The 25,457-nt window shown below is 31.1% G+C and overlaps 2 protein-coding genes across 2 annotated transcripts; one reads left to right on the top strand and one right to left on the bottom strand.

Moving 5' to 3' along the window:
• Positions 1 to 271: 271 nt before the first annotated feature.
• On the top strand, positions 272 to 5,154 carry LOC146540310 (uncharacterized). The gene is made up of 8 exons (XM_085197871.1): positions 272 to 473; positions 841 to 1,036; positions 1,344 to 1,540; positions 1,996 to 2,471; positions 3,318 to 3,512; positions 3,783 to 3,895; positions 3,996 to 4,151; positions 4,822 to 5,154. The coding sequence occupies exons 4-8, from the start codon at positions 2,297 to 2,299 to the stop codon at positions 4,891 to 4,893; spliced, it is 711 nt and encodes a 236-aa protein (XP_085053997.1). The 5' UTR covers positions 272 to 473; positions 841 to 1,036; positions 1,344 to 1,540; positions 1,996 to 2,296; the 3' UTR covers positions 4,894 to 5,154.
• Positions 5,155 to 5,479: 325 nt separating this feature from the next.
• Positions 5,480 to 22,737, bottom strand: LOC146540309 (fatty acid synthase-like). The gene is made up of 39 exons (XM_085197840.1): positions 22,654 to 22,737; positions 21,716 to 21,908; positions 21,271 to 21,391; positions 20,690 to 20,893; positions 20,051 to 20,167; positions 19,795 to 19,973; positions 19,463 to 19,605; positions 19,087 to 19,290; positions 18,362 to 18,548; positions 18,026 to 18,185; positions 17,480 to 17,649; positions 17,250 to 17,401; positions 16,841 to 17,024; positions 16,622 to 16,770; positions 16,083 to 16,267; positions 15,618 to 15,737; positions 15,416 to 15,525; positions 15,103 to 15,293; positions 14,875 to 15,023; positions 13,228 to 13,485; positions 13,033 to 13,147; positions 12,216 to 12,461; positions 11,576 to 12,016; positions 11,221 to 11,370; positions 11,026 to 11,132; positions 10,774 to 10,924; positions 10,515 to 10,686; positions 10,323 to 10,435; positions 9,498 to 9,662; positions 9,097 to 9,269; positions 8,878 to 9,027; positions 8,396 to 8,605; positions 8,202 to 8,316; positions 7,967 to 8,120; positions 7,750 to 7,900; positions 7,501 to 7,651; positions 6,919 to 7,095; positions 6,549 to 6,651; positions 5,480 to 6,225 (listed from the first exon to the last, which is right to left on the bottom strand). Exons 1-39 carry the CDS (start codon positions 22,714 to 22,716, stop codon positions 5,618 to 5,620), a joined length of 6,891 nt encoding a protein of 2,296 aa, XP_085053966.1. The 5' UTR covers positions 22,717 to 22,737; the 3' UTR covers positions 5,480 to 5,617.
• Positions 22,738 to 25,457: the final 2,720 nt, after the last annotated feature.

Raw genomic sequence — 25,457 nt, 5'->3', positions numbered from 1 at the left:
TCATATATACAGACAGACAGACAAGAAACCAAAAAAAATAAATTTTGATTTATATTATTCTTTTTAAGTATCCCTCTATCCATTTCAGTCAAAAATATTAAATCTACAGACAAAATATTTTTACTGTTTTATTATATATAGAGATAACTAAAAAATTTAGCTGACGTAGACGACGTTGAGGGTAATTAACGCTTCAATATAATAGGTATATATTTAACTACAGTAAAAGGTTAGATTATGCGCGATACGATTATAAATGCGACAATGTAACGTTAGTGTCCATTTAAAAAGTAGTAAAAAATATTAAGATTGTACAAATGCTTTTGAAATTTTATCTTCATTTTAATCAAGAAGCAATTGATTTATATACGTAGTTCGTATGACCTCCATAACAAATGTAGATAGCTGCGGCGCATCAGTATTTTTAATATTATAAAATGTTATGCAATATATGGAAAACTAGGATAAAGAAGGTACGTGTGTAATAAGTTTGTTAATTAGTAATTAATATATAATTAACAATCATGACGTAATCGGGACGTGTCCTACTTAATAGTTAAATTTTGATGGTTTATAATGGAGATGATGAAATCTGGTGCAGGACTTCACCTACGACTTCACTAGAGAAATTTAAAGTTTTCATCTCTTCGCTCTGGTGTCCAGGCAAAGCGCACACGCAATGTCTCTGGATTCGAAGCCGGAGAACGGAGTAACTTCACACTAAGTCTACAAAAGATTAGACTACTCTTGGAGACAAGATTCTTGAGTTTTTAAATATTATTCTACACTACCAACAATAGTCATAATTTTATTAAATTTCTATAATATTTTAATAAGTAGAAGTTACAGCTGATAAATAATGAAGCAAAAGAAGAAAGTATCATCCCTGCTCAATTAATAAAAATATTTTACATATGGAGATTTTACGGCATTGCACCTGCAACATTAATTACTATAAAAACATCTTCTAACCATTATTACGTATCTCCCAGTCGACTTTATGCCATTATGAGTTTTCTTTTTTTAAGTTCATTAAGTAAGTTATTTTTCTATTTTATATTTACTCTTTAGCTATCTTTTTATTTTCTTAAGTAACAATTTCTACAGTGATCCTATTTTTAGAAGCTGTTATGGTACAGTTTGACTTGTTAATAAAATTATTTTAACATACAAAATGTTTAAATAACTTCCTATTGAAGAATCTATTTATTTAGGTTTAGTAGATTTTAGTTTATCTAAACTATTAACATTTATCCGTCAGACCTCCACGCACTGATAAATTTTGATAAAATTGAACTACACATGAATAATGAATGTTATTATTTCAATTCTTTTTTTTTCAGTTTCAGTATACATGGTATGTATCACATATAACACATTTTTCATCGACAGTAACAAAGAGATACGTAAACGTACTGGAATTTCTTATCTAATTCATGTAATCCATGTAAGCCTTTTTTGTGGGATAATTTATGCTTACTCTTTTAAATGTTATAATAAAATTACCGTTTTTGGTGAATACATGAATACTATACACAAGGTAAGTCGGATACTAAATACCGTCCAATCAGGGCTTCCGCCTACAAGCAACTGTTCCCGTTTGACACAATTCCACTGCTTTTATTATCTTTTTTTCACCTAAATTTACCCCCATTTACACTTGTAAACAATAATATATTGTTAGCGTATTCGTGTAAAAGTGGGTAGATGTAGGTGAGAAGACTATAAAAACAGTGACCGTTAAACCCTAAAACGTTAATCGCTTTCAATTTCGAACAATATATATTATATATACTGCGTTTTGAATGTAGTAGTAGTAGTAGATCATTATTTAAATTTAATTCATACTTTTTCTTTGTTCATCTTTTATTACTAATTGTAACGTGTTTATTTTTTATTTAATATAAAACGTTATAAATCAAGATCTATTATATATTTTTTTTATTTAAAAATATATAACTCATACCAATTTTATCTTCTTCTATATTTCTGAAGCTACATCAGGAAATAAACAGCAATTTTACAAATGTCAAGATCAAATATGCAAATTTACTTGTAGTAGGCCTATTGTCAAGCATAGGTATTATTGGATGTATTTATATGATCGACATAATACAAGATATAATATGCAATCATAAGGACGGTACGTAATTGATAAGAAAAATATAAAAACCTTAAATAAGTAATTCAGAGAAGGGTTTAATTTTATAAAACTTCTAATTTAGTCCACTGTATGAAAAATGTTTCAATTATAAACAAATTAATATTTTATAGAACATAGTCATTATGTAATAAGATGATACAATTTTTTCCAGTGACAGTTCTCTTAAGACATGCCATTTATTTCATATGGTACCAAGTGGCAGTGTTAATGCAATTTCGGTTCATGTTTGTCATATGTTTAGTAAATAGCATCATAGACGTTCTCAGTGAGCGTTTACAACAATTGCCGTTCAAAGTTATGTTATATAGTAAGTATTAGTGTTTATGAGGCGTGATTTCTTCTAGTTAATTCATTCAGCGATAATAACGAAAGTACCGGACTTCATCAGAACTGAAAACTGGCGGTAATTAAAATTATTGTGTTAGACCACATTGACATCCAGCAATAGGCGAACAGAGGCTGATGATGATTATTATAATGAATAATGATCATTGTAATAATAAATCTTCATTATGATTGTCTTCATAATCATCTTTATCATTACAAAATGACAAAGATGATGATGATAACAAAGAAGATGAATTGAATCAACCAACTTACAGCACTCGCATGAATTAGGTAACATCACAAATTTTACTAAAGTCTTTGGAAGTGGCATGCAATTTAGTATAAGTGCAAGTTTACCTGTAAAATATAATGGTGGAGGTGACTATTGTCAGCACCACTTTAAATGAAAGCACAGTTTTAACTACTCTGTAAAAGCTTAATATAATTCAGATAAAAAATTATTCCCAAAAATGAAAAAGTAATTTTTTCAATACAAAATAAATAATAAAATTATCTTTATAAAATAAAACAGCATTTGTAAAGTATAACATAAACACGCACACACTTACCTGTCAAAGCGACAACGTCGCACACGTATGTGTGCGTCACACGAAATACAGATATGGATAAAAATCGTGAAATGAAAAAAAAATCCTACGTCCAAACTGTTGAGGTAACTTGATTAATTTCTTTAGTTCTGGGTTTGAAATATTTTACCCTATATGCAGTTTCAGTAAAAGAAGCGCTGCACATAATAGTTTGTGGATTTAGTACAATTTTAGTTCTCTACACTAATTTGATATTTTATATTCTGTATTTATTTTAGGTTCACTAGGCCATAGAAGTTCCAATAGAGAATATGCCACACTGCAACGACTATCTCAAACGTATATTTTTTTATGTCAACTTATTACGAAAATTGAAAAACAAGAGGGAGTTCTCATCTTAAGCGTATTTGCATACAAATTAATTGATATTATGGATGCTCTATTTCTTATAGTGTCGTCCTTTTTGGCTAGAGGTATGAAAACTAAAGGTTGTTTTATTTTGTTTCAATAAGTATATAGCCGCTACATTTATACTTAAATTAACTTTTAATAAAAAGAAAAACCGACTTCAAACAACGAAATAAATAGTTTTATAAAGATTTTATAATTTTGAAGTCGGTGCCTAGTAAAACAAACAAGCTTAGTAATTTGAAATTGAAGTAAGGTCGTTGTACTCGTAGAATTAGCACCAAATTTTATCATACTAGAATACAATAAAACATAGCTTTATATTTCTGTTGTAGGAAATATCACGATTTCTTTTTTTATGGATAATATATTAGAGATAACTTGGACAATGGTCAGGGGATTTACGATATTTATATTTTTTAGTCCTTGTCATCAGACTCAAGTGAAGGTAGAAAAAACACTTATGTTTATTATAACGCTTAAAAGCATTAGTTTTATTTATAGTAATAATAATAACCAATTATATTTGTCTATGGCCAATATTCCAGGTGAAGACCCTTCAAATTACGATGAGCCACCTTATATGCGCCTCGAACAAGGAACTAAGAAAAGAATTATGTAAATTTTCTGGTGACTTAATTAACAATGTACCAATGATTTCTCCTCTTGGAATGTTTTCGTTTACAAGGCACCAACTAGTACTTGTGAGTAACATTACAATACACACTATATACTTTTATTACATAAGAGAAATAAATTTTTCGTTTATAAATATAAATTGTTATAAAAAAAATACATTTAAAAATATAAAAAACACTCTGAGTGAGACAAGGGTCCAAGAATGAGGAACCTCCTCACAATATGCGCTATCTCAACTAAAAGTTACTTCTGTATCCGGTTCTTGATGCAACAGCTAAGCGTAACTTCTTGAAATGTTGGGCTAATGGTTGAGGTTTTTCGCTATTAAACTGTTAACTGAAACCACTATTAGCATAATGATATTCGTACTGACATCCTACATGGTGGTAATCTCATGGACTAGGTCTAAATATATTTAGATTGTTTTTCTTTTTCGGCTTTCGCGAGATTGTCATGATGTGGGATAGTAACGTCAATAATCAGTGCGCGGCGCGCCACTCGGTCTACTAGTGTTAATATTTCATCCTAATTGACACTTTGTGTAATCACATTAGACGATTAAACATGAAAATCAAAGCTTTTGAGAGAGAAGGCATAATAACCAAGCAAAAATATATTAAATTAAAATATAATAAATAGATATGTGCTGTAAAAAGACTTGACTCTATCCTGACGAATCAAAACACATAAGTGAATAGTTCATTAAGGCAATACGGTATAATCTTAAATTTTCAGGTATGCAGTGCTCTTTTCACATTTATGATTATCATCATACAGTTTCGACTTAAAGCCGTAAATGTTGAATAAGCATGAAACCAACGCACACGCACGGAATTAGTAATTCACTAAAAGTGACCAAGTGACCTTAACCTGGTACAGAATACACAATTATATAACCGGCTTGCCAAACTTTATCGTGTGATATTTTCTTTCGTGTGGTCTTAAAGCATATAATTCTTAGCCTGGAGACGTTTATATTTAATTGTTCATTTTAATAGTTGAATTGACGTGTGGTTTTGATGAAAAAATATATTTGATATTTAAGTTATTATTTATTTATTTATTTAAGTTATTATTTATTTACACAAAAATAAATGTATTTTTTTACCTATTTTTTTGTGACTAAAAGTAGAGAACGTAGTAAAAAGATTATCTGTTTCCTAACCTCTGCATATTTTAAGAAAATGACAATAATTATAAAATTTTCATTTGCTGTAAACGGTGCAGGAGTACTTTGGGGTATATTAAGGTATTTATTGAATAAATAAGAACAGCACAGTTTTGTAAAATTCCACTGATGTATAACTCTCATTCCACAATTTATTTATCGTTACAACCCCAAATTGTAATTGATTCCCCGAATACCTTTATAAATATTATTTAATGAATAATGCTTTGGCTCGTGATGTGTCTAGTGGTTAGAACCTTTTTTAAACATTCAAGGTAGGTTTTTTAAATTAGAAACAAAAAAGATACATATATCGCTGTATTTCATAACCACAAATATCAAATTGAAAATTAAGCCAAAAAATCAGTATTCTTCGGAATTTGTATTAGCGTTGGTCATAAATGAATCTGCATTTAAAATGTAAGTTTCACAAAGATTCTTATTATTAAACGCTTCTAAAATGTCATCATCGAGGTGACGATTAACAATAGCACTGCACTGCAGGTTCTGTGCAGCAAATGCGAAAGGTGAGTCCAATTGATATTCTATGACTTTTTGTAGGGAGTGTTTATGTAAAGAAGAGACATTGCTCTCGTTGTACTGATTATGAGCTGATGAAGGTTTCAAAGATATAAGCTGTGAACGAAGTTGTCGTGGCTCCTCATTGTATCTTCGAGCTTGTACGATTCGTCCATACGCTGCATTAATAAGTTCCTTAGCATATTGGTTTGAGTACATGATTTGGCCACTCATTAAGTGGACACTCAAAGTCACTTTTTCCTCCCATGACAGATTTTTTTGGAGAGCTCTGTTTAAATCTTCGGTGATTTCCGATGAGATCAAACTAAAAATATGACGCAAAACAGCATTTTGCAATTCTTCCTTTGTTTTGAAGTTTTTAAGTTTGTCTTCAAAGACAGCTTGGACTTCACTAGGAGCCCCACCGATACAGAAAACTGTACCAGTGATACCTGAAGTAAATTTAAAATAACTTACATAATATGTAGAAATAAAGGAATTAAATATTTATTCAAAAAGGAAAGGGAATCAAATGTTCTGGTGCAGGGATACAAGTGTCACTCTAAAATTGATCTAGTTGTGGGTTCGATCCCCACTCGAGAAAATTAAATAATAATTTAAATTTGCAATGTCTCCAAAAGTCAATGGAAAGTGGAGAACGAAATATTTTTATATTGGATTCCCTCTACCTATCCTGCTATATGTGGAATAGAACGTGAAGACAAAAAATGTTTTTATCATATGAATGTGAAAAAGTTACAATAAAATGTAATACCCTGGTCTTCCAAAATTGCTGCCATTTCCAGAGCAATTAAAACACCACTTTCATACCCCAATAAATAGAATTCATTTTTTAATTTCGTCTTCTTTAAGAGAACCTGAAAATATAAAATAGTCAAATAAAAATTTATAGAGGTAAGGAATAATAAAAAGCAAGGAAGACAATTTCAATTTAGACAAGAAAACTAATTTATTATTAGAAAAATAAATAAAATGGTTAAAACAGAGACATATAGCGATTTAATATGAGATAATGTCTTTCTTTTAATAATATTCAATCATATTCTTATTTTTAACGCAGTTACATAACTGCGCGTAAGAAATTATATTTGGCAATCTCAAATAATATTATAATGTCCTCAAACCTTTGCATATCTATCTGCCATTTCCTGAATAGTTTCATTAGGATCATCAAGACCAGGTTGCAGTACGAGGGCAGGTAATTTGAGGCGCTCGCACAAAGTTTGGAAACGCAAGTGAAGCCCTTCAACTCCTGGTACAACGCATAAGAATGTTTGGTTGACATCAAATTCATCATCACGCTAAAATATTAATGTCACTTCATGAAAAAAATATACAAGGGAGATGTGTAATAATAAACGCTGACTGATTATTATGATCTGCAGTCGGAAATTGGTATTTACTTTATAGTAAGATCAGCTTAATAATAAGACATCCGGTAAAAAAATCAACTATTCAGCTTGGCAAGCATGTACTAATGAAACACATAAATTTAAAGTCATGAACATTTAATTTGGAGCTCCAAGAAAATAGCTAAGCAATAAATAATAAGATACACAAGATTAGTTAAAAATTTCAATTCAATTAAAAAATTCAAAAAAATTAACAAAACTTCCTGGCAGACGCCAGAAGCTGTAGTTTATTTTGTTTTATTATTATTATTTTTTTTATCATTAAATTTGTTATAGTCATAAAAAAATACTTACCATTGATGAACTACTTACTAGTGTTTGTAAAAACACCATTTCGGTGGTGGAAAGAAGTTCATCATAATCAACGTATGATAAAAATGTTGCCAAGCCTTCAGTATCTTTATCTACTGTTTTTGTCACTACTTTGTCATCTAATGCATGTAGTCTGTTAAATTCAATAAATAAAAAGGATTTTATTATTTGTAAGTCTGATATAGATGCTTTGTTTTTAACTATTTTGATCATCAAAAATATAACACATACGTTTGAATAGTCACTGATGATATATTATTTTCATCTAAGTATATGTGATGTTTATTTTTTAAGTAAACTCGAAATGCATCTAATTTTTCAGGATCCTGGCATAAGTCGATGATACTAGTATCTTCTGGCATATCCTCCGAGATATTTATACCTAAAAACATATAAAATAATAAGCAATGAAATTGATAAAAATAAATTATAATTCATGACGAAATACCTGTTATTCTAGAAAAATCTTGGACAAAAGAAACTTGAGAAGATTCATGTAAAGGGTGTACTAGTACAGTACGTTCTTTGAGGCATAATGCCTTCTCAATTGCGTCAATGGCATTGATAACTGAAATGGTCTCCTTATTTTCACTATTATCTTCCTGCAAATAAATACGAATATATATGTACCTACATATACAAAGAAAATTCTAAATATATTAAAATCTTTTGCTCCCTTTTACCTTTTGCCAGAATTTTAATGAAGGCAAACCGATCAGGGTAAGCTTGTGACTGTCGGTTTTCAGCACAGATTGGTCTCTGAATTCATTATCTTCAATTTTAATTACAGCAAAATATCTGTAATAATATTTAAAATATTATAACTGACATTTAAATTTAATTATAATATATGACGAAAGACACTAGAGTTACTTACTTTAAAATTGAACCTAATTTTAGTGACAATGAATTAACATTTTCTAGCATTCTCTTGTTATTTTCGCCAATAGTACTACCAGACATAATATAATATACTCCTTCAACACTTTGTAGTAATTTCATGTCGTCCAAGACGTGTACTATATTGTTTCGATTGAAATCATTGTAAGAAATCAATTCAACTTGCACTCCTTGCTTTGCCCACATTCTACGAAATAAGAAGTATTTATTTTTTATTTTTAATAATATATTTCTAAAATATAATTAAATTAATGTCATATAACATATTTATGTTTGTTAATTTATATATAACATAAAATTTTATTTACTGTATAGTTTATTTTAATTTTATTGTATATTCTGTTACTGTTGTACTGTTGTATGTATATTTTTCATGTGATCACTGATGTTGAGTCTATAATTATTAACCTTAGATTTAAGACTAATTGTAAACCATTCAATAAAAAAAGATATATTTACCTTAATTTCATTAATAAACAATTCGATGCATTTGAAGAAATGAGAACAATTTTTTTAGCACACCGATTTACTAATCTGTCAATTAATTTCAATCCCAGCAATCCATTTTCTGATACCACTAAGTGGGCCAATTGCGGTGTACAATTTATTCTGAAACAATAAAAAATAGGTGAGATTTTTTCGGTTATAAATATTTTTTCGGGGCCTCCTGATATATACCTGGTCTGAATGTAAGGAAGATCTTGATCTATAGTGAGCAGTACACGCCCACGATGGCGACTGCTGGCTTGAAGGGAGAAGGCCCGAGATGCGTCTAGTGCTGAATATGTTATACGTGTCAGAGGACGAATATATCCTCGAGCAATACCCTCGCTCAGCATTAGTTGCAGAGTCTAAAAAATATCAACTATTTATAACATTTATTTTATTTACATCTTCAGATAATTCAAAAAAACAATAAAAAATATGACAATATCGTAGTAGATAGGCATAAATAATATCTACATAAACTGTGCCTTCGAGCCATATTTACTCGTACTTGCTTTACCCCCCTGATTACAAAATATATTTTTTTAAAACAACGAAAGTTAAAAATAAATCTATAATATTATATAAATAACCTGTAATTCATCATCCTTTGGATTTTCTAGCATTGAACCTAAATTCAAAGTGGTGTAAGTAATTGCCTTTGTTAAATATTTCATTCCAAAGTTATATTCTTCTTTATGCAGCAACAAGGAAACATCAACCACGATTCCTGATGAAGCGCGACAATTTAAAGAAGTCTAAAAATAAAATAAAAATGAAAGGCACTATGATTACATTATTAGAAAATATTATTCGTCTACAGTTTCACTGTTTTCGAAGTATTTTTTTTATCTATATACTGCATAGTATAGTATACTATAGCGATTGTATAGTAACTATACAATCGCCGTTTATATATTATCTGTTGAAGTTTTACTTAATCATGTAACAAGCAGCCTGAACGTTGTAATTTTTTGTTTATTTGGTGATAAAGTTTGAAAATGTAAAAATGGTGTTTAATTGCTTATTAAATTAGTGTTTTTCCAAAAAATATGCAATTTACTAATAAGGATTTAAATGGCCAAAAAAGTGAACTTCCAACATTTTTTTCTTTTTGCGTAAAGAGTTGCTACCTAGCAGTAGTGGTTAAATTTTGATGTGAATTGAATATAACACGCACAAAATAACGTCTCTCATTTTATATACAAAATAGAGATATTTAGAAACAAAAGAACAAAAATGATAAAATTAGGATTATATTTGGAAATATTCTTCTTCATAACCTCTCTACTAATCATCATCACACAAAGTAAAAGAATGTCTGACAGACAATAATACTGACATTCGTATAGTTTTAAAGTAAGATTATAGAATAAATCATAAGTGAATAATAAAAATATTATAAAATTATAGCTTACATTTTTAAGCTCTCCTTTTACACATGATACTATTATATTACAACCTTCACCTTTGGTAGCATTTAAGACCATATCACCAAAGCTACTATCACGTGAATTTCCGATATTACTTTCTGAAACCGAAGGCTATTGATTAATATACACGAGTAAGCCTTATTGACATACATGATATTAAGGGACTATCCATAGTACCTTTTAGTTCTGGGAAAAGTTTTCGTAAAAAATTCATTTTTTCATTGTTGCTAACAGTTGTGAAAATTTCGCAACTAAATGCTAAAGCTATCGATATAACAGCTTGACCAAGGGCTCCGGCACCACCATGAACTAAAACTCGAATCCCTGGCTTCAATTTTCCTTTGATACACTAAACAAAAAAAACTCACTCACTAATATAAATAAAATATTGTAAACATTGTAATCAAATAAAAAAAAACTGCATAATAAAAAATACCAAGCTATAAAGAGCAAGACAGTATGCCAACGGAACGGTTGCAGCATCTTCCATACTCCAATGTGCCGGTACTGGCCATAGAAGTTCTGGTTTCACTTTTACGACTGTACGAATTGATCTGGATATTGAAATACCCATAACACGAGCCCCACTGTCAAATAAGAAAGATTAATTTAAAAATGATATTCATTCATTCATAATAGTTGAAAAGACGATATGTAATTTGATATAGATTTATTTAATATTGTTTACTTTTTAGTTGTTCCGCTGAAATCAAAAAATTGAGTATCTTCTTTATTAAATGCAGTAATTCCTATTTTCTTTTGGACTTCGATGTCATTTACTCCAGCATAATGAACCTATAATATTTTTAAAAATATTTTATTTTTCTTTAACTTTAACTTCATGTATTTTATCATAATTAATCCTTAATATTTATTTTAGTACCTTAACATCTATCCCTTTGTCATCTAGCTTTGAGGCTTCAGTCCAATGCAAAGAATTCAAATCTCCTATCTGTTCAATTTCAAGTTCCAATTCTCTGCCTTTAATAAAAGTTTCTTGTATTGGTAAGTAATATTCACCACCCCATTGACCCTAAAATTGATAACCATGCATAAATTAGTTAACATAATCTTAACTTCTAATTCATGAGAAGTGAGACGGCGTCCTGGAAAACAAGTGCAGTGTGGATTTAAAAGTTAAAGCGAAATATATATGATAACATTTAATATCAAAATCGATTGAGTTAAGAAGAATTAAAACTGAAACAAATATGAACATCAATTGTATCATCACTTACATTTTTAAAAATATTAACAGCCAGATCAGTAAGTGGAATTTGATCCAGGATTTTATCACTTAATTCATTGATGATGTCATTGATAATAACTAAAGTAATCTTACGACCTTCTTCGTTTCTCCATTTCTTCACGGTAGATTGTAAACCAGCCAATGGTGGGTAAGAGGTCAACAAGATAAGACGTTGATGTAGGGGTATCGCTGCTCTTCTTGATGTAAGTAAGGCAAGATCTGATTCAGTATTGACTGTGACGGCGCTGGTGCCTGAATTTGAGTTGATGGGGCGCCATATCACAAGTTCTAACACCGTTGTATCCATAGTATGCGCACAAATACTTTTAAATAGTGTTGATGGACGGCGATTTAAGATTTCTGATGTATATTTTTCATAATTGACTACTAATGAGTGACATTTAAGGTTTCGGTGAAATAATTGGCACATCTGCAAAAAATAAGCTATAATATAGAAAATATAAGTATATTTTTAGGGATATTATGTTGTAAAAAGAGGCATTGAACCACTCAACAGATGTAGTCTTTCCACTTCGGGGCAAAATTTAAAAACGTTTTTAATTTACTCTGCATATACAAGATAAAAAGTAAAAAAATAAATTAAATGAAATTAATAAAATTTTACTTACATTATTGTCATTTGCTAAATTTGTGACTAAAAATAAATCGAATTCACCAGATAACACGTTTTGTCGTATGGCATTTTCTCTTTTAATCGTCGAAATGTTTACTTCTACTTCTGGTATTTCAGATATAACTTCAATCATTTCTAGAAAATCAGAGCTACCGTTTTCTAATATGTCACAGACATTTAGCTTTTGTTTGTTTAAGTTTTGTGCAACAATTTGTATATAAGTAGAGAGGGCCGACTTTTTCTGTAACATGCAATTCTTAATTACTAATACTACAATAAAACAGTAAAAAAGTGAGGTTGTACTTTAAATATTTTTACAAAAAAAATTATGATGTCAAACATAATAGAACATGTTATGATTTCCTCAAGTTTTCCTGAATTACTGCAGGAATTTTAATGGACAAACTATAATAATTAATTAAATGTACAAATTGAGAAAAAATTATGTAAAAATTGAGAAAAAAATATGTTTTTGAACATCTGATGAACAACCAGTTCAGAGTCCTGCGATATTATAATAAATAATGAAATATCACCGTAGCAAAAATTGCTTTTTGCTAAATATACAGTTCAGCTAAGTTATAAAAAATAATGAAAAAAAAAAGGCACCATGGCTTAACAAAAGTTGTACAGTGTAAAGAGCAATTTTAATTGGTAAATAAACTGTCTAGGAAAGCGTATGTCTATTACTGCGATGCTAATGAATTTTACAAGGACCATGAAGATCATCTTATATAACCAGATCATTTATTGTTATTAATAAATAACAAATAATATTAACAATAAGCAAAATTACTTATATAGGTACCTACATCTATGAAGTTTGTTGACTGACGAGGAACAAATTTTAGAGCTTTCAATCCAATGTTTTTATTGATGGATGGCAAATCATTGAACCTTATATCGTTCATTATAATGCCACCGCACCTAAAATATTAGCGTTATTTTAAATTAAATAATAGTAATTAAAAAAATATATTTTTAATGGTGTAATCTTGAATATGTACCTGGTGTAATCTTGAATTTCATTAATTTTTGCTGGGACTACATTTATTCCCTCTATCTGATTAGTACTGAGAAGAGCATGCTGATTTACATCAATTATCATCTTTCTTATAAAATGAAGCTGAGATATTGTTTCATGAACTCTTCTCAACATATTTAACTGAAGCATACCATCTATGAGAGTCACCCAATTATTATTCCATTTCAAATTTGCTTCAGATAGCGACAAATTAGCATTGTAAATACTACAAAATTCCCCCCTGAAATATAATTATTAGAATTATACATAATACTAGCGACCCTATTGCGGCTTCGCCCGCTTTTACTACTGGATTATTCATATAATGTATGTTTGCAAAGCACTTACGATAATGTGAAAATTAATTAAACCCTAATGCAACCTGCATTTTCGTAGTTTCAATAAGGATTTTCCAATTGTCTTACACAGCAAGGATTTTTTAGTAGGTACCGTAATTTTATATCTGTGCTACTAATCTTTTCAAGTACTTATTAAAATATATTTAAATTACTATTTTTAGATAGTTAAATGACATTAAATAATACATTCAACTCGAATTATCCAATACGTGCAAACGCATCTAAATCTTCGTTGCTATAAAGGCAGGCGGGTTTTTTTTTTCGAGCTTGTGGTTAATGCTGAAGAGGGTATTCTGCCCCTGATGAAAAGCAAGCACTACGGCTGCCTGTGACGAAAATTAAATAGAATGCATCGGCCGGGAATTGAACTCGGGCTGCCCGCGTGGCAGGCGAGCATTCTACCACTGAACCACCGATGCGTGTAAGGCAGGCGAGCGCGGCGGACTCGCTTGTATAAGCATAACGTCGCGAGGCGCGGCAAGGATTTTTTGATATTGTAACAACTTCTACAGTAATTATTAAAATGAAAAACAGAAAAGACAGTTTTGATCTACATTAAATGGCCAACGTAACTAATATACTTATTTATATGCTGAGAGTAAGGGATAAGTGAAACTTGACTCGATACAGCTGATGTGTGACGGCGTGATGTGTCAATAATTAAATGCGTTTTTCTCTAAAACTATTCGCAATTTCGAAATAATTTAAAAAGCAAATTTTATCTTCGTTTAAAGTAGAAATTTAATAAAGTATTTTAAAGGATAAGGATTAATATCATTATGGAGAAATATCCCTCACATTAAAAAATATATTGAAATTACTATTTTTAGACAGAAATATGATGAGAAATATAAATAGAAATATGACTACACGTTATTCTTAAAAGATACGAATATGCCATCGTGGACTTTTTTGTAGATCTTATTAAGAGGAACAATACTCCAGTATATTTTTTTCATATAGTACTTATCATTAAAGCAGCGCATGCGCCAAAGTGTCTCAGCGGGTAGGACTTTATACACATTTATCGTATTTATGTTAATTTACATAAGAATGTACAAATAATAAACTATATATAAACCTTCCCTGAGAAATACTCGACCTAATGGTGAAAACCGCATCCAAATCCGTTGGGTGGTTTCGAAGAAGAAGAGTTAGAAAGTTCAGACAGACACAAAAAGCGACTTTGTTTTATAAGATACAGGATAATACAAAGATATTTAAAAATCTTCATTTTCAACACATTTTTATGTATTGTTTTGTAAACTTACGAATAATTGTAATCCCTTGTAGAAAATAGTTCATAGATATCATTTGATTTCAGTTCCATTGTTTCATTAATGTTTAATTCATATTTTTCTGTGCCTTCTATATTTCCAGCTATGTAACCTGTCACTATGTTAGTACTTTCATCTAATACCTATTAATGTAAATTTAATATATGCTTATTTAATTTGAGTAATGTTACAAAATAATAATAAAAAAATGATTGAGCTTACTTCGAAACGACCAGATCCTCGATGTATAGTAATGTTTAAGCGGAGGTTTTGGTGATCAGAAAGTAGCGGTTGTGAATAAAAGTGCACGTCGTTAAATTGAACGGACAGCTGCTTTTTTTCAACACCCAAAACCATTGCTAGTGTATCCCAAACTCCAACCAGCGCAGCAGAAAAGGGATACAGGTTCTTCCCTAAAAAAAAAAACATTTTCTAAACAAATTCTAACAAAAACTGTTTTTTAAGCAAAACATCGCTACCATTTTTTTACCATTAAAAGCATTTTGCTACCATTAAAAAGTCTTTATTCACTTACTTCCTAAAACATGACTTTTTAAATAAGCATTCTCATCATCGTTAGTGGATATAATGAATTTGGTAGCGGCTGCTGTTTTTCTAAGAGCTGAGACGTATAAGGGTAAGCTCCTGTAAATAAAATTTTAAAATATACAGTGCAAATGTAAAAATCATAAGCATTTACTGTTTTTATATAAAAATATACGTTTACTAGTATTTACCACTTTTCATTATGTGCCCATTCCACTAAATGTGATAACATCGGTGTACCAGTAGACACGGGAAATTCGACCTTTGGATAAAGAACTTCTATTTTAGGATTAAGCCCTCCCATGTAGAGCCTGCAAAAGATATTATGGACGATAATATTATTTTCTTTTTATGTTAACTATTTCACTTCTACGGGGTCACAGTTGTTTCAAATAAAAATAAATCTGTAACTAAAGAACGCATGAGTGTTATTTTTTTTGTCAATGACTTTTAAAATATATATTTCCTTTATATTTATGGAAAATCCACGTTACAACCATTGATTATAAAATTATAAACATTTGACCCCAGGCCGGCAACACACCTGTAGCTCCTCTGGTGTTACGCAGGGTTATGGGCGGCGGTGATCACTTACTATCACGTGTGTCTTGTCTTTTTCCATAAAAAAAGGTAAAATAGAACTCAAACCAACTCACTTTCCAATAGCATCAAGTAAATGTTGTGCATTATCTGGGTGCCCGCGCCTAGTAAGCGGTACGTGATGGCAAGATTCAGGAAGAGACCTCTTGACGATAGCTTGTAACAATCCGTGTGGAGCAATCTCAATCACAATTGCATTCGCTGGAATCAACCGTGATGTCTCTTCGAAGAGTACAGAGTTCTATCACAAACAAATAAAACAAAACATAGATATTATTGGAAACACAGCAAGGTGAGAGGGAACCTAGTATTATGATACTCCGTTCCCAAATTTCCACCGAATTTTTCGAGCCAATGACTGAACAATTGACTGGCGAAACTCAACTCCGGCTTTTTGGTCTTGGTGCCAGAACGGAAAAATGGAAATATGAATATATTATAAATGATTCTCTGTAGTGGGGATTGAACTAACAACCATAGCGTTATAGTCACACCCTTGTGACCTGCGCTACGGTGGCCTGTTATTAAATTTCTTTATATTATTTCATGCAGTAGAGACATAAAGTTGAAAATTGATACATGGATAGATGCTAACCAGTAAATTATTTGTATGGTATTCGGCTGAAGAATATTTGGCTATTTCTTCATCCCATCTGTCTTGTGGAACAGAAGTTGATACCCATTTATTACTGCGAAGCTTTGGTACTTTAATAACTTCATTTAAGTACTTAAGTAAGCCAGGACCTTGAAAACAGAATTATATTTTAATGAATCGGTTGTTTGAATATAATAAGTTTTCGAATAAGATATTTACCTGCTTTGGAGATGTAGCGTGAATGATATGCAATATTTGAACACGGTACTTCTTTAGCGAAAATACCCTTAGAAGTTAAGTGGGCTACAAACTCTTTCATTGCGACAGCTGGTCCAGATATAGTACTAGAGTCAGGGCCATTATGGCAAGCCATTTCTATTTCTGGTGGGCATATTTTCAAAAGCTACAAAACATACATTACATTATGCCTTAATTATAAAATAGTAAAAATAATTATTTTTTCTACTAATGATAGCAGTTCCAATAAATTTTATTAATTAATGAAATAGTCAAATATGTCTGCGACGTATCTTATAAATACACGAAAATTAAAAATACACGAAATCACAGCAAAGACAGGATTATTCAATAAATTTGAAGTTACTATTTGTGAAGATGTTAAAAGTACCTCTTGATATCCAATACCGACTGCTGCCATAGATCCCTTAATAAATTCTGTTTGCAATGATACCAATCCACGACTATACGCAGATAAAATCATTTCTTCTGCTGTTAAACATCCATCAGCATACGCACATCCTAGTTCACCCACACTATGTCCTACAAAGAATTGTTTCAAATTGTAATTAATAAAAAGTCAGTCATCCAATTTAAATAAAAACGTACTAAAATACATACCTATAATGTTATCAGGAACAATTTCCAAAGCTCTCAAAATATCGGTAAGTCCTATTTGAATCGCCGCGATTCCCACGAAGGAGTGTAGAATGTTATCAAATATGTTTTTGTCACTCGAAGTTATTATATCAACTATATTAATTCCTTTAGGTTCCAGAGCACATCGGCAACTATTTTTGTTAATAGATATATATATTTAAAAAATATATAATGATATGGGGCAGTTAAAATTTTTCTTATTTACGCTAATAATAAATTCAAATTCCACAGTACCTATAAAATATTTTTTAGTTCACAGTCGCCACAGTTGTGGCGCAGGTGCAATGTAAACGTGAAAGGTCGTGGGTTGCATTTCTACTCGAGGATAATATTTAATATTTTGAATAGATTAAATTAGTTTAGAATCCTTATTATGAAAATATTTTTCTGAATTTATAGGAGAAAATGAGCACAACGATTTAACAAGGTTTTCTTTGCTAGTGATGGCGTAAAACGCGAAGTGGTGGTTAGGAACATGCCTCAAAAATTATACGTTATTTATATTACCGTTCAATAGCAGCCGCAAATATCGGTATACGCATAAGCTGTTTTCCCATTCCTGCCCACTGAGATCCCATTCCGCTATACATAAACCACACAGGACGCTTTAAGTCATCGAAATAGTCAGTTTTTTCGCTTAGACTGATGGTACCCTTGGTGTTGGAATCTGAATTATGGAAAAAGATAAGTTAAAATCAGTTCTGGGGATTTCTTTATCATTCGGTACATCATTTCTATATTCCTGTTTTCCAAGAATTTTCCACTCTCAATTTCCAAGGTGCAGTCAGCAACAGATGATTTTTTTAGGTTATAAAGGAGAACAAAATTGTAATAACAACGTACCAAGAATTGTGTATCCTCTGCCCAAATGCCCCATGATATCTGTTTTGTGAATGTTACGCAATAACGCCAATTCTTCAGGGTCAACAGGACGTGATTTTAAATCATTAATTATTTTTACTACTGAAGACTCTTGTCGACCTGATACAGTTACTAGTTGTGGAATATCAGTACTGTAACGAGAGGGGTCCTATAACATAAGCAATAAGTTTTTATTATAGCCGTTGCCCTTCTTATTTCTTTCGTATCAAAATGTTGGACACTCTTATTCTTGAAAGTGGTATAATAAATGTTATTATGTATCTGTTCAACAAAAACTAAAGTTTCGACCAATTCAATAAAACAGTTATAACTTTTTCATATTGTTATCTTCATAGATATCGACTTAGGCCGTCGTGGCGCAGCGGCTCAAGGGTGTGACTGTAACGCGACTGTTGTGGGTTCGATCCCCACTCGAGGAAGTGACAATATTTATTTACGTTTATATTTCCATTTCTTCGCCCTGGTGCCGAGGCAAAGCGCGGCGCAGCGAGTTCGGCCACTCAACACGCAATGCCGCCAGAATTCGGCAGATAGTGGGGAACGGAAGGTCTTAACACTAGGTTCCCTCTGCCTACCCTGCTGTGTGTTAATATGAATACACATCAACACAACAAAACAACATCTTGCACAGACCACGATCATTTTTTTCAGATTTACGAGCACCTATATAGAATATTATTCAATACCTTGGGCTTATAATGGCCTTTCAACAAAACATGAGCGTTGACACCAGTAACTGATAGATTATTAACAGCAGTGTAAGAGTGATTGATCTTTTCATGTTCGGTAACAATACGCATTCGTCCTTCGCGAATAGCTGCTATATCCTGGCGAGGTGAATCACAATGCAAATTTGCCGCGATTTGTCCAGTGTGATAGGCCAAAAGAACCTGTTTTAATAAAAATATAATATTTTTATTGAAGAGGAAGAGGCCGTCGTGGCTCAGGGGCACAAGGGGGAACGTAGTGTGCTAACACTATGTTTCCTCTGCCTACTTTGCTGTGTGCGGAATATTTTATTGAAAAACAAAAAAGATGAATAAATATCATTGTCGGGTTTACCTTAGTGATAGCAGATATTCCTGAAGCTGCTTCTCCATATCCAATATTGGACATAACGCTACCGATTTTTAAGGAATTACTTTTATTCTTACAAAAAACTTCTTCAATAGCTTCTAGTTCGGATTTGTCAGCTTCAGTGACAGCTGTAAAATTATTTAATCAATAAATATAAACAAAAATTAGGTTAAGCCATAAAAAAATATTATAATTTAATATTATAGCTTAATATTTCCGCTATTTAATATGAAGCGCTATATAATTATAATATAATAACAACAAACCATAACACTGTTTAGAATTTTATCTATATAAATTATTAAGTAGTAAAATACCTGATCCAAACGCTTCAACATATTCGACGGATTCTGGAGAAATTTTAGCTTCTTTATAAAAATTCGTAAGAAAATCAGCAGTAACAGCCGGACTCCTGTAAAATCCATACTTCGGTCCTCTTTCGTCTTTTTCTAATTTTGTGAATTCGCATTTAATGTAAACAATTTCAGCGTATACTCTGTAAAATGTAATTATTAATAATTAACTGATCTAATTTAGTATAAATTAATAGTCTATTCATATATTATAATATACCTTAAAGCATCTTTAGCTTTTTGTAAGAAAAGAACATTAATTGCTTCAGATTTGGCACATCCAGCAGCGTTAGAGTCAAAAGATTTTGTTTTACCATTCATACTCAATTGCATTATTCTAAAAAAAAAAAATTATTATGAGTAAAATATAATAGAGGCCAGTAGTGGCACAGGGGTACAAAGTGTGACTGTTAACGCATCTTGTTGTGGGTTCAATTTCCCTCTCGATTAAATAATAAAATATATATTTCCATTCGCTTCGTTTCTCTAGCTTAGCTTCGCTCTGGTGTTGTGGCAGAAGCGTAGAGTTCCATCCACCATTGAACCCGCAATTGGAAAGGAAAGTGGAGAACGGAATGTCTTACTTGGTTCCCTCTGCCTACCCTGCTGTATGCGTGAAGGTGATATAAGTAGTGAACTTTGTCTTCTCTGAATTTCCTTAAGTACTTTTTAGAATATTACTAGAAAAATAAGGGGGATATTAAGTCAGTCGGTCACTCAACATGACTTGTAATGTCTCGAGAATTGGGCGAAAGTGGGGAACAGCTGATAGTAAGACTATCAGGACAGGGACCTGTTCCTATCTCTACACCTCCTCCATATAAGATACAGCGTGAAGCAGAGAACAAATGTACCATACCTTGCATAGTGGATAGAAGATTGCGGGTGTAAGCACAAATTGGATCCTCCAACTATGGCGGCGTCACAATCCCCACGAGTAATTGCCAAATAAGCCAATTCTAATGCTCCAGCTGAGCTGCAGCAAGACTCGTCCACACCTATTGATGGACCTTTAGCATTCAGCCAGTACGAAATACGATTGGCAAACATTGTCTTACTGCATCTACGTAAAGATAATGAACAAAAAGGTCTTAGTATAATCAAGATATGCGCAACCGTGTCCGACCAAGTTAAAAAGTTATAAAAGTTGAAAAAGGAAACTTAAAATGTAAATTTTACTAGAACCATTTCAAACTAATTTGATTTTTAGAACAAGTAGTTTTTTATTCACCATTATAATTTTTTATTATTGCATTGGCAAAACGTGCATGTGTAAGCACGACAGCTTGTGAGTTCGATTCCCACTCGAGGAAATCAAATATTTAATATTCTTGCCTGGTAAGGAGGCAAAGTATGGCGTTGACTTCCGCGGTGGAATATCATTTTTCTTGAATAAAAAGATAAGATACACTTGTGTTTTCTTTTTATTTTTTGACTTACCCTGTGATACCAAAACCTGTCCTGCTACTGTTGACGTAAAAGCATGCCTTTTCAGTCTCAGAAAAACAACTGCCGATATATACACCGACTTTTTTGCCGTAAAGTTCGACGGGACTAACGCCTGGTTTGAATAACAAAATATTATGATTGTATTTAAAATATCAACGAAATAATAATAATCTAAAAATGATGACCTTAAATGCTTAGAAATAATTACTTTATTAGATAAACACCAAATAAATGATACTTTCGTTACATCTTTCGTTATAGATCCGGCAATAATCAGATGTGAGTAGTGACAGAAAACATTATGACAAAAGGTCTGACTAATTGTCTTGACTCTATGTTGTCTCTCACTCACTGCGCAATATAACATAAAATAATAATGAATAAAGTTTTATTCAGGTCGCATTTATTCCATTTTGAAAGAGCATTTCAAGCTTACCAGCATCATAAATAGCTTGGTACGCCTGTTCCAATATTTTCCGTGCCATCGCGTCCATATTATTTCCTTGACGGTAGTGGACTTTGAAGAATTGCGCATCAAATAACATCAAATTAGGTACTTTGCCCGTGTATTGAGCCACCTCAGGGTGCTCATATTGCCAACGAGAATTTTCTGCATTAACAGGGTTAATCTGTGAAATAATAATATGGATTCTTATTTTATTTTTTATTTTAAATGAAACCACAGTTTTAAGTAGTCTATAAAAGCTTAATATAATTCAGAAAAAAAATAATCCCCAAAAATGAAAAAGTCATTTTTTCAAACAAAATTATTAATAAAATTATCGTTTTAAAACAAAACACCATTTGTAAAGTATAACATAAACACGCACACACTTACATGTCAAAGCGGCAACGTCGCATGCGTATGCGTGCGTCACACGAAATACAGGTATGGATAAAAATCGTAAAATGAAAAAAACTCTACGTCCAAACTGTTGAGGTACCTTAATTAATTTCATTAGTTCTGGGTTTGAAATATTTTACCCTATATGCAGTTTCAGTAAAAGGAGCGCTGCCTCTTCCACCATGTATATGTTATTGTATAATATAAAAGTAAATGTTATTTTATCAAAGAAAATTTTATATCTACAGCTGAATAAAAGTCCTAATAAACATGTATCTAGCTGTCAACTTAAAAAAATAGTTTTAAAAAAAATTTTGAACCTATCGGAGGGACGGGTGCAGCGTCAGTGGTTACAGGTTTGACTCGCACATTTAATAACACTTCTTTCTGCATTCGGAATACAGCATAAAGCAAAAATAAAAGAATATTTTGCTATTAACCTTTCTCCGTCTATTTTAATGTATTAAATTCTATCATGTCTTTTAAATATAAATGAGTTAAAGGTATATCATAATCTTTGAAAATCTCACCTTATTGTATAAAATATTCGAGAGTTCCTTTACACTATGAGATTCAGGATATAAACCTGACATTCCCGTTATAAACACCTTTTCCCGTGATCTTTCCATATCAATTTCTGTAGGCTTCACGAAAGAACTTGCTATAGGCGCCATTGTCTATAAAACGAAATAATATTAAATTGTAGAGAAAGCTTTCACTCCCCTTTTCAATTGAAAATAAGCAAATTAAATTTCTTTCCGTTTCTTTAAACTATTGAAATAATTTAAACGTAGTCATTTTCACCAACTGTCGTAGCGACGCGCCACTGCCTCAGACTATAAACACTTGATTAAAGGTTTGATGCCCACTCGGGAGAATGAATTATTTTCATTTTATTGGGAAACCTAGCATTACTAGTGTCCATCTTCCTACTCGTGATGTCTTCTTTAGCTCCACCCGTATCCTGCATATTAAAATGCAAGCAGGCGTGATGCTGAAAAAGTGATCATTTCTCCGGATGAATATCACACAGACCCACTACGTCATTAAGATATGTCAATATTTCGCTTTTACTATTATCTAATTCTTATTATTAAAATTATTTATACAATATTTACTTTCATAAGATTGATTTAAGTCTAAAAAATATACCTTCTAATGTTAAAAAATATACTGAAATTGTTACAACCACTTTCGCCCGCACCAGGAGTTCTTATAAAATTTACAAAGCCACTGCAATCCCTTTAAATAAAACAATAATATTCTCATTTGAATTTTGCAATAATTTTATTTCAACCTTTCTTTATAAGTTATTAATATTCAATTTAAAAATGGAAAATTTTACGTAAATTTGAATATATTATGGTAATTAAATTTTGTTAAGTTCAAACGCCCTAGTTGCAACATATATTTCTTGAAGGATAAACAAATTTTATCCATATTTTTTTTATGATAAGGGTTATCTGTTTTTTGTTTAAGTAGGTGTAATGTATTAAATAAATAAATAAATAATAAATTGTTCTTTAAATATTTTACCATTATTTTATTATTGAAGTATATAATTTTTTCACGTTATGGATATCAGTATGGAGTGTATACCCCATACTATACTATACTGAGAACAGAGCACCAAACGCTACGGCTTCCGGTGGCCTCCGTCTGTATTTATTGAATAAAACATTTTATTCACTTATTCTAATAAATACCTTTCCTTTCTTCACGTTTTTCCAATACCAAAACCTTTGGCTTACGCCCAAGCCTAGGCCATTATTTTTCATCTTCAAAATTATGATTTATACCCGAAATTTGTTCTTATTGTAATGAAATATATGTATGTATTTAGATTTTTCTAGTAAAAGTAGATTTCAATAAATATAAAGTTCATTAAACTTCTAAAAAAATAATAGCGTTATACAAAAGACGCATTTATTTAATTTAAATACAATTTGTATTCATATTTAAGTTAGTGACCCCTGACTTGTTTGTTTTGCATTGTCAAAATGGTGCATTTAGGTTTTCTAATAACGTGATTTATACACGTTGCATGGAAATAATAATAATTTCATATATTTTTAAATTATTTTTTTTAATTAGAAAATACTATTCTTCTTCTTTTTCCTGGCATGAATCCTGGCTATTACCAGGGTCTGATTCCTACTCAACCTACTCCACTTTGCACGGTCTTTTGCGTCCACGGTGGTTAGACCATTGGCTCTCATGTCCTGCATCACTATATCCAACCAGCGCTTCCTTGGGCGCTGGTTGGATGTCGCCAACTAGAAAATACTATTTTTTGTCCAAATAATATATTTTCAGATTTTTTCTTACTTATTATTTTTATGGTTCTTGCGAGTAAGAAAACAAAGAATATAAATATTCCTTTTTTCGTGCTGCATTTTTAAGTTCACAAAGATATATGTAAGAAAATATAATTTATCTTTAAGCTGATATGTACCAGAAGGGGAATCAATCGTACATCACTAATTCTGCAAAATAAAATAATTAAATTTGATGAGCCTTTCATAGTACTAAACAGGCTTGATCTTCTTCTTTTCAGTTTCTTTAGTACTATGAAAGACTTCGTCCTGATGGAAACTCTGAAGAGATCATGTGTTATCAAAACATTGTATTATTTTCAACAGTATATCACAATGTTGCGAGAAAGAAATAAAAAAATAATAGTACAAAATAATATCAGCAATTAATATGAACACATTGATTAATAGATAACTGTGGTTTGTTAAACAATGTTAGACATATGCGTGTTACATGAAGGCTATAAAGTAACTTCTAATAATATAGTAAAAATCGGTAATGTCTAATAATAGTAATTAAATTTTGTTTCAAATGAAAGTAATATTATTATTTAATTTCTTAAAAAATCGTACATGTACATGCTCGTACATGTTTATGTTATTATATCCTCATTATTTAATGAAATAGCGATTTAAAAGGGATTATATAAATTGCATATAGTATAATAGTAGAATTAGTTGAGAAGTCATTGAAAATTGCAGGAAGCGTGTTTTTATTTTTATAATAATAATGTTATATCTGCCATATACCCTACCACAATGACGGGGTAAAATTTTCGTTTTATATGTTTAATAGGTATCTATTATTTTCGATGACATCATATTCAATGATTTACTTGCGAAATATGTCGATGCATGTTATTATTAGGCCATATAATATGAGCATGACATGAAGACAGAACCCAGAACCTCCAAGCCGAGGCTCGGCTCGGCGAGGCCTAGAAATTGAAGAAAAAGGAATAAAGGAAGAACGGAATGTAAAAATTTGTATTAGGATACATTTTAAGGATGCAAATAAT

This window comes from Heliconius melpomene, chromosome 2 (genome assembly GCF_056956725.1).
Source record: "Heliconius melpomene rosina isolate 202511_hmr_F chromosome 2, ASM5695672v1, whole genome shotgun sequence".
NCBI lineage: Eukaryota > Metazoa > Arthropoda > Insecta > Lepidoptera > Nymphalidae > Heliconius > Heliconius melpomene.
Note: the sequence above shows the minus strand (reverse complement) of the source record. Positions and strands in the feature narration are given on the sequence as shown.

Excerpts from the sequence above, each read along its gene's own strand:
- LOC146540310 (XM_085197871.1), top strand. The coding sequence starts at position 2,297 with ATGATACAATTTTTTCCAGTGACAGTTCTCTTAAGACATGCCATTTAT. Across the intron at positions 2,472-3,317 it reads GTTCAAAGTTATGTTATATA|GTTCACTAGGCCATAGAAGT; the intron begins GTAAGTATTAGT and ends TATTTATTTTAG. Across the intron at positions 3,513-3,782 it reads GTCGTCCTTTTTGGCTAGAG|GAAATATCACGATTTCTTTT; the intron begins GTATGAAAACTA and ends TTTCTGTTGTAG.
- LOC146540309 (XM_085197840.1), bottom strand. The coding sequence starts at position 22,716 with ATGTCAGGTTTATATCCTGAATCTCATAGTGTAAAGGAACTCTCGAAT. Across the intron at positions 17,025-17,249 it reads TCGGTATTGGATATCAAGAG|CTTTTGAAAATATGCCCACC; the intron begins GTACTTTTAACA and ends TATGTTTTGTAG. Across the intron at positions 7,901-7,966 it reads AGATTTTTCTAGAATAACAG|GTATAAATATCTCGGAGGAT; the intron begins GTATTTCGTCAT and ends ATATGTTTTTAG.